This window comes from Brachyistius frenatus, unplaced genomic scaffold, assembly GCF_029030835.1.
Source record: "Brachyistius frenatus isolate BFR_SWC_R1_liver_20210118 unplaced genomic scaffold, ASM2903083v1 Contig_386, whole genome shotgun sequence".
NCBI lineage: Eukaryota > Metazoa > Chordata > Actinopteri > Embiotocidae > Brachyistius > Brachyistius frenatus.
This window is the reverse complement of record NW_027210985.1, coordinates 169994-190630: the sequence shown is the minus strand read 5'-3', so window position 1 is coordinate 190630 and position 20637 is coordinate 169994. Positions and strand designations below refer to the sequence as shown.

The 20637-nt window shown below is 40.8% G+C and overlaps 2 protein-coding genes across 7 annotated transcripts in view; one reads left to right on the top strand and one right to left on the bottom strand.

Moving 5' to 3' along the window:
* Positions 1–4353: 4353 nt before the first annotated feature.
* On the top strand, positions 4354–11997 carry nkx1.2lb (NK1 transcription factor related 2-like,b). The gene is made up of 3 exons (XM_069724642.1): positions 4354–4731; positions 6648–6867; positions 11004–11997. Exons 1-3 carry the CDS (start codon positions 4417–4419, stop codon positions 11732–11734), a joined length of 1266 nt encoding a protein of 421 aa, XP_069580743.1. The 5' UTR covers positions 4354–4416; the 3' UTR covers positions 11735–11997.
* A 3988-nt stretch (positions 11998–15985) lies between these two features.
* The window catches only part of uvssa (UV-stimulated scaffold protein A), a 42486-nt gene continuing 37834 nt past the window's right edge, over positions 15986–20637 (bottom strand). For all 6 annotated transcript variants that reach the window (XM_069724631.1, XM_069724632.1, XM_069724635.1 and 3 more), the window contains exons 14-15: positions 18293–18470; positions 15986–17133 (exon numbers count right to left, since the gene is read on the bottom strand). In XM_069724631.1, coding sequence (XP_069580732.1) covers positions 17040–17133; positions 18293–18470 — 272 coding nt within the window. In that variant the 3' untranslated portion in view covers positions 15986–17039. The remainder of the gene's footprint in view (positions 17134–18292; positions 18471–20637) is intronic.

Genomic DNA, 20637 nt, shown 5'->3' with positions numbered 1-20637 from the left:
TAAAAGGAATCAAATAGAAATGGATAAAAGAAAGAAAATCGGGTAAGAGATGGAGAGAGATGGAGAGAGAGAGAGAGAGAGAGAGAGACAGGCCGAGAGACATCGGGGGAGACAGAGAGAGACGGAGGTTAATGATTCCAGATGAGCTGAGTGGTCTGCCTGACAACTGAAATGAACAGGAATCAATAGTGAGAGCGTCTGTCTGCAGCAGATAAGACGCACACACACAATGTTGACTATTAAAGACGACAGTTTGAGATATTACACTATTAGTTATGCTATTTTTAATCAGCTATCATATTTAATTAATTCTTCAGGTCAGATGCTATCTCAGTGTCTAACTGTGGTATGTGTGTGTATGATGGGGGGGCTGTGTGTGTGTGTGTGTGTGTGTGTGTGTGTGTGTGTGTGTGTGTGTGTGTGTGTGTGTGTGTGTGTGTGTGTGTGTGTGTGTGTGTGTGTGTGTGTGTGTGTGTGTGTGTGTGTGTGTGTGTGTGTGTCTGTGCGTGCCTGTGTATCTGTCAAGTGTGTGTGAGAGGAGGATGGGGTGGGGCTATTACTCCTGTAATGGGGAAGAGGAGGAGGGCTAATCTAAAATATAGAACCTTGAGACGACACAAAATACAAAAACAGAAGGAAAGGAGGAAGCAGAGAGACGGAAAAAAGGAGGGAAGTCCAGACGGAGTCAGGATGGAAAAATAACAGGAACTATATGTTTGATATTTACAGTGATATGGGTTTTGAAAGACCGTGAATTATGACAGATGTCGGGTTTTATAGGAGACAGTTTGTGTCAGTACTCAGTATTTCAATGATTTGAAAATCTGTATCTTCGTATTCAGTGTTTCTTGGCACTGCTTTGGCAGCCAGCTCTGACAGGCCTCAGGAGCAACATTTAGGTTGTGATAGGCTAAACTCTCAACTCTAAGAAATAATTTGCTGTGATTATTTACATTGAATGGTCAGATTTCGCTACCAGTGTTTGAATAAATGAGTGACATTATTCAAATGAAAGTCCTAAATGTACAGCAGTGGTTTTGACTGTTGGAAGTATTGACTCTAAAGTACTCAACATTCATTTAGGCGTTAATACATTGTATAAATTATGCATGTCAGCACTGTAACCACATACAAAGCTTATTTCAACACTGTGCAGAACAGGTTGTTTCGACATTTTTTATATAAATATGCAGGAAATGCATATATATATATATATATATATGAAGAGCTTATATAGAATAAATGGCTTTAAAGAGCAGGTGAGTAAAATAAGGTACACAATAATAATGATGATACAGCAACTGCATAAATAAAAATACTAAAAGCGGTAATACGAAGACATGAAAACTTGTGTGGACTGTGAGCCAGAATCCATTCATCCTATGTATGTCTGCATGTAATCCTAAATAGAGATAGGTTTTACAATAATAATGCAAAGTGCATCAAATCAGAGGTGGTCAGTGAACAAGAGAGCATTTTAATAAATGTGTGAAAATGGTGTTTGTGCTAAAAGCCAGCAGAGACAGAGACAGTAGAGATGAAGGTTGTGAGTCTGATAAAAGCCTCGGTGTCATCACCTCCCTCTGACCAGCCACTGGCGTGAGATCAGGCAGCTCAAGCTGCTAATTATAGTAATTATGATTCATTACTGGCTGAGATTAATTTAATAAAGAGGAGGCTGAGCAGAGCTCGTTAACCTTCATTAGAATAATTATAGACACAAGACACACACAGTCACATGCAGACACACACATACACACCCACACACATGCGGGCCAGTGAGAGGGAGAGGCTTGGGATTGTTCCCAGTGTCTGGCACACACTGTGGGAACCGGGGCTGCCACCGTGTGTGTATTATTTATGTTCATGGTACAGTGCTTTATTGTGAGGAGCAAGTGTCCTCACAGCAATAATAAAATCAGGCATAAAGGTGCAAAAGTGAGCACATTTTTCCAATTCTCACTTCAAGTATTAATTATGATTCAATAATCCCATCCGCACACACACACGTTCACATGTGCACGCATACACAAACAATTCAAGACTTTTATATACACTGTAATGTACCTTTGCATTACCTTTTAATATTTTTCCCATTATTATTACTTTCAACTATTCATTTATAATTACATTTTATTGACATTCATACAATCATTCTTATTGCTATGTTGTTGTTCTTGTGGCTTATGTTTCTTGAGATAACACCACAGCTCTATGATTTGTATTATATTCTCACAGGGGTCAAAGGCCAAAAGGCGAACCACACCTCATTATTTCACTGCGCTGTCACAGATGTGGTGTGAAATAGGGTTAGACTGATGTTTAAACTTACACTGGTATCTTTCGGGACTTAAGCTATATGCCTTTAATTTGACGATCTGGGATTTATTTACTCAGTGAAATCCAGCGGAAAAAATAGCTGCCTTCTTGGACTTCATCTGCAGATAAAATATTTGGCTAATAATAATAAAGACTCTTCCATATTCACTTAGCTGATTTTCCCTACTGCTTCCTCTCTGCTCATTCCTCCTGTAGCAGTGTGCCATGCCAGTGCTTTATAGTTTTCTTCCACCATGGTTAAAATGCTAATATTTCCCAAGGTGAATTAGCTGCTGTGATATTCAATGTAGTTAATATATTGACTGTTTTAAAATAAAGCCATAAAGCCTCTGGGTGGAAGTAGGAAATAGATCAAATGGGTTCAGCTCTCTGATTGGCTAATCATGTCTCATTGTTTCAGTCATTATTTTGCTTAACTTTTAATTTCTTCCTCCTAAGGATCATTGAGCAAGGCAATTACATGGAGCTGACCTTTTGGGCTGGGGAGGAGGACAGGAAAGATGTCCCATCACCTCTCTTTCTTTTTTTCTTTTTTTTTTGGTATGTCTTCCACAACAATATAAAAGTGTGGCGTCAGAGCCTCCATCACTATTCCCCTCTCCTCTGTGGCTGAAAATGAGAGTCAACGGAATATTAAGTCCCTGGCATTAGAATAAACACGTCGTGTGTTAAATCAAAATCCAATTCTGTGGTCTATTATTTTCTGGCATAGTAATGACTGCCAAGGATTAGGAATCAATATTTCACTGCAGCAAGGACATTACCGGCTTTATTCAGGCCGTAATTGAGTTTTGAGAAGAGGCCCTGCCCTGGAATCTGCATTAAAGATAAGGGCTCCCTTTCATGTAGATGCACAAATAAAGCAGGAGCGAGGCGACACTTTACACATCAGCTACACATCAATTACAACGCACACCAGTTAACCTTGCGACACACGAGCTACTGTAACTTGCTGGTTTAACCCTAATTCTAACTATCACGTCTTATATCTGAGTGAATAGGACTAACTGTTTTGGGTCATTTTCCAAAGTCACTAACATCTCACTTCTTGTGCACGTGTAGAAAACATTAACATCATGAGGTCCGTGGGGCGACTGGGCGCACCATAAACTAAGCCGGTGCGCGCTGCATGCTCTCTGTCTCCGTTTCGTCTCGTGCTCGGATAGCGAATTGGCTCTGGCCGCACCGCCCCGCGCGCGCAGCCCCGAGATAATAGCCTATTAGTGCAAGTGGGATTAATTTGTAGCCAATTACAACCCGTAGAGTTGAATAGGAATGCATAAATAAGGAAAGAGACGGGGACACACACTCACAGAGACAAATGTGAACAGGCCTATACGACAGAGGGTCCGCGAGGGGCCGGCCAAAAGCCCCAAAAGGTGTTGAGCGAAAGCAGAGCGACGGAGACGACAGGGAGGAGAGAGGGAGCTCCGTTTAACTAATAGAGAGAGAGAGAGGGGGGGGGGAGGGAGGCGGGGGAGAGAGAGAGAGAGAGAGAGAGAGTAGACAGAGAGAGAGAGAGAGAGAGAGAGAGAGAGAGAGAGAGAGAGAGAGAGAGAGAGAGAGAGTTTGAAGTATTAGAGAGATAGATCAGCGTCCGTCCCGCCTTCAACTCCTGTCAGGCTTCCAGAGCGCGCGCATCCACCGGTGACCAAACAGAGCGCGCGAGGTTGGAGGTGTCCGAGTGCTGTTTGTGTGCGCATTGCCAGCACGGGATAACGGCGCCGTGCAAGACAGACAGACATTAGATCACAGGAGACGTTGTGTTGCCGCGGCGGATGCGGAGGATGAAGCGGAAAGAGCCGGAGAGAAGGCGGCAGAGAGAAGTTTAAACCGTGACCGGAGCGAGAAACCAGTTAAAGCCCCTCATCTGTCCAGACTCTGCTCATGGAAAACTTCAACGGGCTGAAAAGTCCTCAGACTGGATGTTGACGGGACACACGAGCCGGCCTGTGCTCTGAAGTTATTTTGACATGAACATCATATAGCCTTTTTACAAACCTTTGGTCTGATTCTTTTTTTTTTCATTTTTAAATTTGTATTTTTTCTAATATATGGGAAAGGGAGAGTAAAGCGATGAACCGGGACAGAGCGGTACCGGGGCCCGGAACGGACGGGGTCCAGACCGTGATAAGCCGGGATAGAGCCGTGGCAGGGCCCGTGGCGGACGTGGCCCAGCCCGTGATGAGTCGGGACAGAGCGGTACCCACGCCCGGGGGCGGGGACGGGGTCCAGACCCTGGTGTGCCCGGACAGCGGAGACATGCTGGACGGCTCTACCGGGGAGAAGCGGCTCTACTCCAGCGCAGTAGCCGGCGGAAGAGATACTCAGGCCGTGGAGAACCATTCGGAACCTCCACCGACGAATCCGGTGTTAGCTCCGCCACAGCAGGTAGGCTAGATGCCCGGGACCAAACTTTACGGACTTTCTCTGCAGGCGTGAAGTTGGAAGCGATAGATAATAACACGACAATTTGAAGAAGCATGAAGTGTAAGATAAATAATAATACTAGATCCGTAAGCAGCAGAACAGAGCAAGAACAGAGACTTAATGATGTGCAAGAACAGAGAAACGTCAACCTGTAAAAGAGGTTATCATGAAAAGTGGGCTACTGGAAAAGTAAGGAGAGAATGAACCGCCGAATACATGAGTGGGAAAAAAATAGATGAAATGTAATGAAAGCAAAGGTGATTTGGATTTACTTTGTATTATTATTATTATTTGTATTATTATTATTAGCCTATTAGTTGTTGTTGTTGTTGTTGTTGTTGTAGTTTCTGTTGTTGTTTGCGTCTCAGGCCTGTGTTGTCATGTTGTGGCTGTCCGCTTTGAGTATGCAGGTGAGGCCTTTATTAAGAGGTTACAGCAGTCAAATTAAAAGTCGGGTTGCTCCTATAACAGCAGCTATTAATATACAGATCAAATGCGTTTGATGGTAAAGGAAACGTCCAGCCGGAAGTAGACTTCTTTCTTCGAACTGTTATTTTATTGCGCTGGACTCAATAAAGCCGAGTGAAAACTTGCTAATTTAACTATTTCAGAATGATGTCATTTAATCAGAATTGCGGTGTGCAACAATAATCTTACTATTTCCCCTAAATTGATTTTTTTTTTTTTTTTTTTTTGCTGAACGAAAATTTCAAAAAGCATTAATTTTAGAATCATTTAAGAAATATAAATATTAGTTATGGTGAAATCCCTTATATTTATATCAGATCAACATTAGGCTACCTTACATTTGCGCAGATTACAAACCAGGTTTGTTATGAACTCTCCGTATATTAAATAAAGGATTCTTCCAGTTAAGGTATTGTGCGATTATTCTTATCATTAGATGTTAATAGGCCCTGGGGTCCCTCTCCCCATGCTCCCCCGAATTATTTAAAGAGACAATTATAATATTATTAATGTGGGATTATTCATGTCGACATACTCCAGACTGGCCTCATTAATGAATGAATGATCCTAATCAGGGTGTCGTGGGTTGGAGGAGGGGGAGGAGGGGGGGGGGAGGGGGTGAGAGAAGCCACTTTGAGCCACTGCGCCACCTTTTATCTTCTTAATACACTTGGTCACCTTTTTGGCTCAACATAAATCAGGATATAAATTCAGTGTACATGTCTACTACATCATATAGTAAACATGATATCGGTTATAAACAGTGTTTTCAGTAAACACGTTTTATAATTAGTTCTAAGAAATCCCGAGTACTTTCTTTACACTGCTTTTTCTTTCGACTCTAGACGTGTATACATAAAAATGGGATTGTTTCGTTTGTCTTCTGATACCCAATTGACCGCCACATATCTGTTTAGGAAATCCAGGTGATTTGTGTTTATGTTGTGGGTGTTTTCTTTATGAATACAATTTACCGCCCGTTTTATTGGCTGTGATCTGTGCTGCAAACGTCCACACCGGTAGCCTACCTGCTGCCTTCAGGAGATCGTTTTCTTCAGCACTTTTTACACTGCTGACAGAATACTGTCATGACTGTGATGCAGTCTAATTGTTACAATTGTATCATTATTATTATTATTATTATTATTATTAGGCCTGTTATTATTATTATTATTATTATATTATCACTGGTAGTAGTATAATTATTATTGAAGTTATTTTATGAAAATAAAACAGGCTGATCTTGGTGAATAATATAAGCTTAATATGATAATAAGAAATGGTCATGAAAACTTGCTGTTAAAAATGAGCCGAAGGAAAACAAAATGCAAGACGCTCGAAGGAAACTTGGACTATTACGATAATGATAAAACACGGTGAATGAATAATTCCGATGTGTTCTCCTCCAGGGCCCCACCGGGCACCGGACCACCTCTTTCTCCGTACTGGACATCCTGGACCCCAACAAGTTCACGAGCAACCGGCGGCACCAGCAGCAGCACGCGAGCCACCACCGCGGCGAGCGCGAGCTGAGCGCGTACGGAGCGGAGAACCGGAGAGGAGGAGCAGGGGAGCGCGAGCCCAGCCTGGAGCCCAAGGGCTGCTACGGTGCTGACGAGTACCAGAGCAGTAAGTCTGAGTTTACGCGCAATAACCCTTTGAACTAAGACCCTTAACTCTGAACTCTTCCGGTTTGTCTTATTTGCTTGTGTTTTAAGTGAGTTTTATTCCCCGCATTTACTGATTCAGTTGCCCCTTTTTTTTTTCTCAGCCGAAGTATCGTTAAAAATCACCTGAATTTACCAACTCTCAGGTTGTATTACGTTTTTTTAAAATCATTTCGTTGTCGTCTATTTTCTGTTATTTATTTTTTTAATTTATGTTTATTTTATTCTTCTTCAGCATTAAGCTACTTAACTTTTAAAAACTTTTTTTATTTATTTATTTTTTTAGCCCTAACTTACTTTTCTATATCTTGGTATATCCTCAGAATTATACATCCCGGCCTATTCATATGCATATGCATATCTCATCACCGTGTTTTGATCTAAAATGATCTTAAAGCCTTTCACGCTTCCCGTTTGGAGGGCTCGGTCTATTTTTCTGTGAATCGGAGGGATCTGAGAATACTGGTTTAAAGTACCGACATACCATTTGAGAACACTACTCTGTAACGCTGCGTCTCATTTCAGGGAGAATTTCCGACCAGTCTTAAACCCTGCTGTCAACCAGAACCATGTGTTCGTGGCCAATTCATCAATATGTAAATATAGAATAGGCCTGTAAAAGAAAAAAGTAGTTTTAGTGTGTTTCTGACAGGAAGTCAAAAATGTTCGTTTTCGGAATTCGGCTTTTTCTGCCGAATAAAAACTAGCCTCCACTTTGCCCTTAATTGGAGTTCAAAGGGAAAAAGGGGGCAGGAGGTAACTGGCTGCGGGTTGTGTGTGTGAGTTTGTGTGTGATCGGTATTATTGATTTGCAAATATCTCTTTCAACCAGCCTGTACTGTGTGAGCCCATAGATCCCATTTAAAGTCATTAGCAACAATCAGCGCCATTTCCTCGATTTGAGATTATACATGCCTGTTTCTCCTCTTCTTTTTCGGACTATTATATTCTCTTCTTTTGCGTGTTTCAAATTTTTTTCTCTTCATATTTTTACTTTTCTTTTCTTTCAATCTCTGATTTAATTTCACTCTATTTTAATGAATTTTGGTGATTTCGTTACACAATTAATAATAGAAGTGTAAATCTTGAAAATATCACACAAACACATTCACTGATCAAATCTAAACGACAAAAACTGAATCCGTTTAGGTTGAATCTGTTTTATAATAATATAATAAAAGTGCACATTTAGGTACACATTTAGAGACATTTTAAAAAATTAAATTGATACACATTGCAGGAAATTATGTTAATAATTCTGCAAATAACTAATACCATTAAGCACATGTTGACATGTTTACTTTTAAATTTAGTTTTCAGTCAGACCACTACATTATGATAAAAAAATAATACAACATTTGTGATTTTATAAGTATTTTAAAGATCATAATATTTGGAAGTTATATTGAAAAAAAATTCTGCTTTAAAAAGCTGCAGCCTACAGTTCATTACTTGCTCATAAAAAAAAAATGGCCCAATGCATTGAAATTGTATTACAACAAAATGTTTTAATTGAAACTGAATATTAATGATTAGATGTGTGTGTGTGTTTTACTGAGTGTGTTTTACTGAAGAACTGGCAGTAAATCAGAGTAAATGCAAAGTACAGATTAAATATTGAAGAGTCAAACAGTAATTAGTAAATTATTTACAGGCCCGACTATTTCAAAATCAGGCCTTTTACCTTTGTTACAAAAATTTTGTTTTTTCTTTGAAACCGGTAAAAAAAACTTGTGAACAACGTCAAAACTAATAATTAGTCTGTAAATCAATGTGTTTTGAGGAAATAAATGTGGTGTAGTTAATGTTTACTTCCTGTGTTCCCACGCCCATAATATGTTTTTTTCTTTTACTCTCAAATCGTGTCGGCTGAACTAAACCAGAAACCCATTAAATTAAAAGTTTCATACATTTTTATTCTGATTATTTTGCTTCTGTCAAGCTAATTAGCTCTCCTGCCAAGTGATGTAACACTGCTCTGGGTTTTCAGGGGAAAGCATGCAGGTGGATTTTTTTTTTTTAACAAATTTAATGAGGAAATCTTTTTTACTTTATTACATTTTTTTTTAAATGTTCTTTTTTTCTCATGTTTATTTAATTTTTTAAAATCGTTCTTCAGCAACAATATTTTCAGATTGTATCTCTACTTTTAGGAGGTTTTTGTCATTAACTAATATTTTAAAGATGCGAGCATTGAGTTTGATCAGGTGTTCTCCAGCCCCACATCCCGAAGCCCCTCTGGGCCTTTAAAGCCCCAGTTTCAATTTGTTTGGAAAATTGTTCATATGTTTGGGATTAATCTGTTTTCTGAAATTGTAAAGCACTTTTATAAACTGAAATGACATAAGGAATCAATGTGCAAATGTACTCATGTCTTATTCTGGGGACCCTGTTCGAAAATAAAGTTTTAATGCCTAGATTTTTTTTGCATTTTAGTATTATTCAAATTCCGCTTTTGGTGTCATCTAGCATTGTTAAACAAACATTAAGGACAAAACAGTAGAAAAAAACAAAAACAGGTTGTATGTAGCCTGAAACTCAAATCTGCATGTACAAACACAACAGTCTTCGTTCTCTTACATCAACAGCAACAACTCGACTTGTTTGCAGCGAGCCCATCGGTAACGCTGCATCAGCATGTTTGTTTCACAGTAAATATTACCGTGAACAGCGTAGTGGATTGTGAGGTACAAATAGTTAAAGTGATGTAAATAATCACCCCCGTGTGCAGAGCAACCTGACATTTTATATTCCACCTCCAAACGATCCATTTCCCAACACGACTCAACTGAACAATCTCCAAATGTTGAAATGATACCTTAAAAAAAAGTTACTGTGTATTTTTTCCTCATTAGGTCCTCTGCAAGGGCAGTTGTAAAAATGTTGATGGTTTGCAGTTAAAAGATTTCATGAGACAGCTAAGAGGCTTCAGTGAGAGGCTGACTGACGTGGATTGTTTGTGAAGCAGCTTTGCACGACATGAGACTGCAGACAAAAACAAAATGGACACAGTCTCTGGTTCAGAAAAGTGAAGCCAATGCGGGAATTCCTTCAAGTGCAACGCCACTAAGGGCCGCTCAACGTCTCTCATCAAATACAAAATCAATATACTTCTTCCCCAATTCATTTCTACTGTCAGTCGTTAAAGCCAGTCCTTCTGAAATTAATTCTATGATTAATTGTAAAACGGAGAGGTATGTTTGGGGGTGTGTCTGGTTTGATTGAGATGTCTTAAGATGCAGTCAGGTTGTGGTATAGGTGAGCATGCAAAGTGTCGTCAGTGCCCTCAGTCCTCCCCAAATCCTCCAAATCACTTTTGGTTTAACCCTCGTGTTGTCCTCGGGTCAAAATGACCCGCAGCTGCGGTCAACCAAGTTCTATTTTATTTTCATATGTTTTGGGATCATTGGTGACGAGGAGGCTGTGAGGGTTTCTTTAAAGAATGATGACCAATGATCCCAAAAAAATATATCAAAATATAGAAATAAAATAGAACTTGGTTGAACACAGCTGCGGGTCATTTTGACCCGAGGACAACACGAGGGTTAAACAAAAAACAAGATGGCGACGGCCAAAATACCAAACTGCAGGCTGTAAAACAGCAGCTCACGAACTAATTGGTGACGTCACAGTGGACTCCCAGTTGTTTACTCGACAAAGGGAGAAGTCAGGTGATATTATAGAGGTCAGGATGAATAGATGGGTCAACAAAATTTGTTTTTTTAACATGGGAAATTTCTCTTTGTTTCCTGTTTCAAACTGATATAGTTCTATAACCATATGTGCCTGTTAATTACTGTCACCATGGTGATGAACATCCTCTAATGAAGAACGTATTTTTATCCAAACCAAATCTTTTCCCCAATCTTTTGTGCCTAAACTTAAGCAAACTTTTACCACAGCGCTGTCACATCATAACAGTGTTAAGTCATTTGTTTTTGAACAGTTTATCAGAGACATGTTTGCTGCAGCAGGTGCACTGCTGTGGGTGCGATCAGAGAACAGGGACGGACCGGTTTTAGGTTGGATGACTTAAGTTGGAACACAAAATGTTGCTTCATGGAGGTAAACTCTTGGTGTCGTTGTTTGTTTCTCCAGAGGAAGGTTTTGTATACCGAAGTCCGGATGAAGACGACTACCACAGATCTGGGACCCCGGACTCAGAGGCCCCGGATGGGCCCTACAGCAGCGAGGAAAGCAGCTCAGCTCTTCCCAGTAACGGAGACAGAGAGCTGGGCCAGCACAGCCACCAGGACCCCAGCAGAGACACCAAGAGCCCCGACGGAGACCCCGCGGGCCAGATCAGCAGCGGCCAGAGCAACGGGGGTCCGGGGGCCAAGCCCAAGAGGAAACGCTCTGGCTCTGACGCCAAGTCGGGGAAGCCCCGTAGAGCCCGGACTGCCTTCACCTACGAGCAGCTGGTAGCGCTGGAGAACAAGTTCAAGTCTACACGCTACCTGTCAGTGTGTGAGCGGCTCAACCTGGCGCTGTCCCTCTCCCTCACGGAGACCCAGGTCAAGATCTGGTTCCAGAACCGCCGGACCAAGTGGAAGAAACAGAACCCCGGAGCCGACACCTCCGCCCCCACTGGTGCCGGAGGCGCTGGAGGCGTGGGGGGGGGAGGAGGCCTGGGGGGCCTCAGCCCTCTCAGCCCGTCCCCTCCGGTCAACGGCCACTTGGCCATGCATGCTGGCTATGCCAGCCACCATCACCCTCCTGCAGGGAGCCTGGTCCAGTTACCTTTCCTCACTGCCAGCCACGTCCTGTCTCCCTTCATGCTGGGGACGCAGAGTTACGCTGCACCCGCCTTCTACAGCACACACCTGTAGATGCACACATCCGGCGGGGTTCGATCGACACGCACAAACCCTGACAGACACATCCTGAAAAAAGTACACTGTTGCACAGAGAGACTGAAGCGTGTTCAGCGTGTGAATGAACTGCCGTACGGCAGACAGACTGTCAGCATTCAGCCCTGATCTTCTTTTTACAACCAACATTTGAAGGCTTTAATTTCAACGGATTATTTTGATAGAATGTGAATATCTACCAGAAACTGTACATAAATCCGTGTTCTAGCTACTCATTCTGAATGCTGTGTAAACAAACATAATAGACAAATAGGTTGTTTTGTTTTTTTAAATAAAAGTCTGTACGAATATTGAATGTTTATTTATGACTTAAGGAATGGCTTGATCTATTGTCAGTACTGTGTAACTCCAGCTGTGATTGTTTTAATTTCTGTTATTTATTGAATTTGTTGACAGTTTCCCTAAAATTCTTGGATGTACTGATTCCTCAGCTCAACATGGTATCGTCCTTTGATATTAAAAGAATTACAATTAAACACAGAAAAGTAGCCCGGTGACCTTTTTGAATGAAAGCGATCTGAAACCCAGAGTGGTGCAGTAGCTCAGTGCATAACGCCATCAAGAACAAAGGTTTGGGCTGGCTGGCTTCTTTCTATGTAGAGTTTGAATGGTCTTCATTCGTCTTATGTAGCTTCAAATAATACATCAAAAACTAACTCATTATAAAAGTGAATACATGAACCACCAATGGAATGAGGCACTTAATATGGCAGAAACCATGTTTGGGAGACATCAATTTAAGGTGGACTTGGATTTTTAGTTTGGCTCATGTTAGCCACTAACGGTGTTGTGGTCGGGTGGCTCTATGGGCGATAGTGCAACCAGCCAGTGGTCTCGAAGGGTCGGCAGGACTTCGACTCCGTGTCTACTTCCCCCTAGTCACTACTGCACAGACTTGCAAATGACTTTGGCAGCACACAATGGCAGCGCCCATTTCCAAGATGGAGAGGGGGGGCTGCAATCTTTACATACAGTCTCTGGTTACAACCCAGTTACATTTCATTGTGACAGTACCTTCTCTTCTACTGGCTGCAGTATGACAAGCAAAGGAGGAAATGATGTGACAGTTGAGCCACAAAGCTGGTGAAGGGAGGAAGTCGGGGTGGATGGATGGGTTGATGGAACACAGAATACCGCAGTTCATTTCATGCCTCCCAACTGATTGTAATTTTTTTTTTTTATTTGAGTAACCAAGCAGACAAAGATCCTCTAAGTTAAATATGGCACTTATTTTAACCTAAAATAAATGCCAGTCAAACAGTCATGGCTAATATAATATATTTCCCCTCTTGAGATTTGGTTAATGGCATGAATTTCTGTTCCCAAAGTCCCTTTTCCACTGCCGGTAAAAGCCTGCCTCGACTCTCTTTGCTTGTTTTGGTTTTCCAGAGGGAAAACATTGTGGAGAGAACCTGGTACCAGGTACTGTGTTTGGTATCACCTCTGTTGAGGTTCCAAGCGAACTAAGCCAATACTGAAATGTGACATAAAATCACTGCACACTACTGATTGGTCAGAAAACAATTAGCACAATCACTGCATCATTGTACAAAAGCACTGTTGTTAACAAGGCAAGTAACTCCAGCTACTGCAATTTCTTGATTCACCGGACTGTTTGATTAACAGCAACCCGCAAAACCACCCAGGACAGTTGAAGAGGTGTAGATGTTCCTCTGTTTAGTTGCAGACAAGAAGGATCTAAATAGTGTGTTTGTGTCATATTGAAGGGGATGTCAAGGTAGTTTCAAGCGACGTCACTAGTAACAACGCGGCTTTGAGGGGGTACTATATGTGGAGGGAAAAGAAAATGGAGAAAAGTACCTGGTTTCAAATGTAAGTCAGTAGAATCTGTTGTGGAAAAAGCTCAAGTTCCTGAGAGATTTTCAACAAGCTGCTTAGATATAAATGAGAATCCAGTTGATGTTGTGCTGTTTTTTTTTTGTTTTTTTTAATAATAATACTGAAAAACAGCTGAAATATTTAAAGAGTTGTGCAAACCATCAAATCCGCAATTGTTGGATTTTTTTTTTTTACTTGTTTGTGAATCTTTATGAATTTGCCAACATCAACAAATATTGCTTTTAAAAGTTTATTATTGCTGTAGGTCTGCATGCACAGGAGAATTATCTGCAGGATTTTAATAACTGTGAGCACGTCTTAGTCCGCTCTCTTAACTTTAAGATTTAGGAGTTACTTTTATTGATAGACTCAGACCAAAGACTTAAGCTAGCATTCCCTTTACATTCAGGAGTTCTGCCTACTCCACCAGCTGGCCCACCTTCTGAGTGGGTATGTCTTAATATTTGTATCTGACAGAGAAGCTCAGAGTGACCTACACAGAGTCTATGTTCTTTTAAATTACATGGTGAATTTAGTTGAAGAGGAGTTTAGGTTATCGGCTGGCCCAAAATAAAACCACTGAAGTTTTGTGTGTAGTTTAAAACCTTCTTCCACTGGATGACATCAACGGAGAGATCTGACTACAGTCAACACTGAGGTAAGTAAGACACGCTTCTTGTGGTTCACTCCACCCTCAGTCTGCCATCAGATGATTTCTGTCCAGTCACTGGAACTGAAACCATTAAAGGGCTGACATTGACGTGTGAACACCTTCAGCAGTTCACTGTGGACCAGTGGTGCAAAGTAACCAAGTACATTTACCCACCATACCTACCCATCAGTCGGCTGTAATTCAAATGAGCCCCACCATTACTGCCTGCATCATCATGTGATGCACACGTTAATGCATCAACAGTTACAGTCCAACAAGAGAGTTAAATGTATAAAATAATGAGCCAAAACATGACACCCTCTACTGATGTGCACATTGATGCCATGAAACAGGGTGTCCCAGAGCTTCACGCAGCCTCGCCCAGTTCGCCCCTCACCCCACAGTGAATCCTGCTGCCATCTCTTCTCCAGGTATAATGACACACAGGCACTCAGCTGTCTACATGATGTAAAAATAAATAAATAATAATAAAAAAAAATCTTCATTTGCACCAGTCCTCCAGTTCTAACGCTCATCGCAGGTCTCTTTCAGCTGTGGGCTGGTTCAGCGTGGCGCTCCGACTGGTCTGCAGCTATGCAGCGCGGTCTTTTGAAAAGGAGTCATGGGTTAAATAATAAGAAATGTTGAACCATGGGGTTTTGGAGCTTGGCCTCTTCTGAATAATTTCTTTAATTTTTATTTGTATTAAACCAAATGCAATTTTAAATAACCAGATTCAATTCAATTCAATTTTATTTATATAGCACCAAATCACAACACAGGTTATTTCATGGCACTTAACACATTAAAGTCCTTACAGCAAGACTTTACAATATTATAGAGAAATCCAACAATTCAACAATTCCCACATAAGCTAGGAGAGAAAAAACTATTTTTTCAGGGAGAAAAACCTCCAACAGAGGGAAGAAAAACCTCCCTCTTAACAGGAAGTTACTAAGTCATTACTGCTGAGAGCTGAAGGAACTGTAACTCTGCATCCTGGCCTCAACCCTTGATGTCAGGTTTTAGGGCTGTTAAGAGTCATGACCATATTTCTAGAAAGAAGAGCTGCACCATCCAAAGTAGGATGGATGCCGTCTCTCCGGATCAGACCAGGTTTTCCCCACAAAGTATTCCAATTGTCAATGAAGCCCACATTGTTAGCGGGACATCACCTCGACAACCAGCGGTGAAGTGAAGATGTACAGCTAAACATGTCATCACTGGTCCGGTTAGGAAGGGGTCCAGAGAAAACTACGGAGTCCGACATTGTTTTTGCAAAGTTGCACACCGATTCAACATTAACTTTAGTGAACTCCGATTGGCGTAACCAGGCGTCATTACTGCCGACGTTAATATCAATATTAATGACTCCTTTACATGTATTGGTTAATATAGCAACACAGTTCAAATAAGAAAAAGAGGGCTGATATTTTCTTAAGTTTCTGAAATATATGGTTTTTTTTGTCATTAAGTTATTTTCAATGATATTAATGTGCCATTAGTGTGAAACCAAAATATGTGTCAGGACTCTACTTTACACTCCTTTTAATTTGCTTCAATGGAAAACAAAACTTTTATTTTTGAGTTTTACCAGATTCAAATGAAAATATAAAGGTATTTCCAAGTGCCTTCGCTAAATTGTTTTAACTCCCCCCAGTCCAGACTGTGCAGCAGATCTTTGTGCTGAATGACGAGACAAAGACACAAAACAAACGAGCTGTTGAAAAAGATTTACTGTTTTCTTGTAGTTTCTGGTAAAAATCATTTAACCCACAAATTATCAAGAACTCCCCCCCTACACACACACACACACACACACACACACACACACACACACACACACACACACACACACACACACACACACACACACACACACACACACACACACACACACACACACACACACACACAACCACCCTGACTTCCCCCCAATAACAATACAATAGAGAAAGAAAACTACATTTGGAAGACACACAGGCAATATTAAGCTTAACAATTTGACCAATAAATGACACCAAAAGAAATGTTGTTTTCATTTTCTAGTACTTGATTATTAAATACATGAAAAGCTGCAGATGCAGGTGTGTAGAGGTAGAAACCACTCCTCCTTAGATTAATGATCACATCACCAAACAGCTCTCCTTAAAACAGACACAAAGAACATCCTTCCAGCTGCTTCATGGTGTTCAAACAAACTGTTTCAAATATTATTTCAGTCATGTTAATGTGATTAACACATTTCCACGTGTGAATCAAATAAATAAATTTAAAAAAAAAAAGTTTTTTTTTTCATTAACAAGATGGCGGCTTTATGTGCCATTCTAACTTTGTGCTCTCCAACTCCGTTATACAGATCAGCTTAAGTGAGGCATGACGCCAAACAGTGTATCGTGGAGGGAAAAGCGCACGCTCCCAGTAGCTTTCCAAAAAAACGGATTCTGAGTCTTTAAAGACTTCATTTTTTAGTACGCTCTGCTGCCATCCTCTGTGTGTCATCTTACATTTCATTTAGCTGCTCGTCTCTCTGCTTTGCTTCTAATAAATCTGGCCGACCATTGTCCTCATAATGGTCCGGTTGGTAGTTCACCACTGCGTCGAGCTGCTTTCCCCAAACATGTACAACAGAGTTTAGAGTAAAGACCCAAAGAGACACATTAAAGGGAAAAAACGGCAGTGTGAAATACACCGGAATCATCCTTTAAGTTTATTGAGAGGAGCACAAAGTCCCTCTCCCTTCAGTTGAAGACAAAGACATGTCGCTGAAGGTCAGTTGAGAGCGTAGTTGAACTGGTTGGAGAACTTGTCATGTTTTCTCTTGTCAGCTTTATTCAACACCTGAGCCACTCTGCTCATGCTGCTCCTGGGGGCAGGAGGGGGGAGTAATGGGGGAGGGAGGGGGGGGATTACAAAGAAACTTCAATAACAACCAAGCCGTGGCCGATTTACAACCCATATTTCCAGACTTTTAGTTGTTTTATTCGGCAAATCTGATTTTCATTTGTCACATTATAAGTTGAAACACGAAACAAATCATTCAATTCAAACAGCTATTTCTGCATTTGTTAAAGTTGAAAGGAATTCATTGTTGGTATTTTTTTGTCTACATTGAAAAATGCCCTGACAAGGACCAAAACAAAATATTCTGTTAACTGTCAAAATTTGCTCCTTTCAAGAAAAATACCAGCAGGGTAAGAAAAGATGACTCGATAAGTTTTCTCAAAAGATACAAATATAAAAGTATAAAAATCTACCACTACAAAGAATAATCTTTAAAACAACAATGCTTATTTGTCTTTCAAGTCATCCCAGTTTAGGGGTTTCTATCTTTTCTTAAAACTGTATATTTTGGCATTCATGCCTTTTATGATAGAGACAGTAGAGATGAGATATGGGGAAACAGAGAGGTGTTTTTATATTTTATACAAATGGTGTCAAATATTAAGATAAACATACAGTAATTGTATGTTTTGTTGTGGCCAAAGTTATTTGAAATTTCAGGCTTAACTGAACATCATGCTTTTGTATTGCAGGGGGGAAGCTTCTTATCACTTCTCTCATCCTAAAAGCTGCTGTGTGGTGAGATGCTCTACCAAGTAGACCCGTTTTTATCGGCTGCCTGACTGAAAAAACTGAAACTTTGAGAAGACAAAAGTGGATACAGGCAAAAAGACGTGAGGTATCAGAAGGAAGAATGGGAATGGGTCATGTACCATGATTATTATTACAGTTGCTAATATGGCCATGTATGCTGTAGAGGTTGAAGCTAACGAAGCTAAAAGGATTTCATATTATGGCACCAACTGTTTCCTCAGAGTTCGATGTGTTGAACTTTGTCTCTAGCTTTGAACCCCTCCATCCTTGTGTCTGACGTGTTTGCATTGAACTGTTTTGGTATTGGTATCTGTAATGTTGCAGCCACTAGATGTCCTAAGCTATTGCACTCAAAATATAACCCATCTGAAGGGACTTTCAGAGAGTGGTATCGCTTCTATATAGATTGATATCGTTTCCATACATACTTGTTGAAGACTTTCTTCTCCAGCCTGGAGCGGGACGTGTTGGTTCTCTGCTTCAGATCACTGAGGTTGGGGTATTTCTTCTTCTTGCCTTTCCCTTTCTTACCCCTAACCCGATCAGAACCCAGGTCCTCTCCTGTCGCTGCCTCGATATCTCGCATCAGCTCTGCGTCGCGCCAGTCTGAAACGGGGAGAACACGAACGAAGATTTTCTCACAACAAAAAACACCTTTGAAAATGAAAGTTTGACAAAACCTATTGCAATTTTAAAAAGCTAGACCGACAGGCAGTGAACAAGGCTTGTTGGTCCACAAGGTCGGTGAGCCTTGGTTCTGCCGGAGGTTTTCTTCCTGTTAAAAGAGAGTTTTTCCTTCTAGCTATTGCTCATGTAGGAATTATTCTATTGAAAGGAAAGTGCCCTGAGATGACCTGTGGTTTGATTTGGTGCTATACAAGTAAAATGAAATTATATTGAACTGAACTGAGGGTTTGAAAGGGTCCATGTGTCCTGTAGAATAAATCTTAAATGAGCCTTATCTTCCATTTCTATACAACTCTGCCTCACCTTAAAATATCAGCTAAAGGGATAGTAATCGGTAGGGACAGTAGTCTCTGAAGTAAAAATATATTTTATGGTCTAAATTCATCTACAGACACTGTGAAAGGAAAACGAGAAAGAGCAACAAAATAGCGGGACACAAATGACAACAACGCGGCGGCCAGCATGCCGACATTTTAAAGAAAACAGTATGACTTTAACAAATGTCATTTTCATGCGACAGTCTTCTGCGTTCATGAGCTATCAGCTGGAACGAGTGCAGGATTATTACACTGCATCGGCGTTATCTAACATTTTAGCTGCTCGTCACATCAAATAGTTTGACAACTGCATGAAAATGAGACTCAAATTCACTAATAAAAATAGACAGAAATATCTGTTGCTTAAGACTAAACTGAAACTAATATTTTTCAGAGGACTAAATGTAAAAACATTTGTGTCCAAAGACCAAAATGAACCAAAATCAGAAGTTAAAATTAACTGTCAACTTATACTTGACCGAAGAACAAGATAATACAGTGACAGAACCGAGTCAAAGCCACCGTTACTGCAGCTGATACTATATTATGTTTTTAAAACAATTTGGATTATTAAATCTAAGGTACCCACTTCTCTCTAAAAACACAGCCAGTAATGTCTGTTGAAGTTTACATCATCTACATGTAATGAAGAGCTCCGTCTACTGTTATTACACCCTAAAACCTGAACAAAAACTAATTTGACTGAGAAGTGTAATGAAGTAATTACAGCTGATAACATAAATGAGCTCACACTGCCTCTCTTTTAAAGACAATGAGCGGTAAACAGTGTTTCCTCAAGGCTCATTTGGATCCAGTTCTGGTGCTAATGAAAAGTGTAATGTCATAATTCTGGCTGATAAAGTAAAAGCGCCTGTAATGCAGAGTAATGACGGTCTAAACGAAGAGACACTTCTAGTTAATGACGTACTGCGGCCGAATTAGAGATAAACCTGCAGTAATGCAAAGTAATTACACTGTGATTGTGAAGGGATTGAAGCCGGGCTCTCTGCTCTGTCAAAACACTGACCCCACCTCAGTGTGTGTGTGTGTGTGTGTGTGTGTGTGTGTGTGTGTGTGTGTGTGTGTGTGTGTGTGTGTGTGTGTGTGTGTGTGTGTGTGTGTGTGTGTGTGGTTATTAATCAGCCAGTCTGACCCCGGGTCTGACTGGACCTTCAACTATCCCTCATTACACAAACACACACATATAGACACAGACAAACTTGCACTCGCACTCGCACTCTCACACACACACACACACACACACACACACACACACACACACACACACACACACACACACACACACACACACACACACACACACACACACACACACACACACACACACACACACACACACACACACACACAGAAGAGCGGTAATTGAAAAGCAGCTGGTGTATTTAAGAGAATCATTACTGCTGAAAGAGGAGCAGCTGCATTTACATTTGATGTGTACGTATATGCGTGTGTGTGTGTGTGTGTGTGTGTGTGTGTGTGTGTGTGTGTGTGTGTGTGTGTGTGTGTGTGTGTGTGTGTGTGTGTGTGTGTGTGTGTGTGTGTGTGTGTGTGCCAAAGGTGTGTGTCCTCTGTTACTTTGTTGTTGGGAGTTTGGGAAGATAAAAAATAAAGCGTAGACAGAAGAAGTGAAAGAGAATAAAAACAAATTTAAATAACGCAGAAATATAAAGAAAGGAAAGACAGAACGAAATAAAAGAAGAGAAGGTGAAGAGAGAAAGACAGTCTGAATTTAATCAGTGTTGCAGCAG

Bases quoted from the DNA above. Each gene is read 5' to 3' on its own strand.
- nkx1.2lb (XM_069724642.1), top strand. From the start codon at position 4,417: ATGAACCGGGACAGAGCGGTACCGGGGCCCGGAACGGACGGGGTCCAG. The intron at 4,732-6,647 runs GTAGGCTAGATG...GTTCTCCTCCAG, and splicing joins TGTTAGCTCCGCCACAGCAG to GGCCCCACCGGGCACCGGAC. The intron at 6,868-11,003 runs GTAAGTCTGAGT...TTGTTTCTCCAG, and splicing joins TGCTGACGAGTACCAGAGCA to AGGAAGGTTTTGTATACCGA.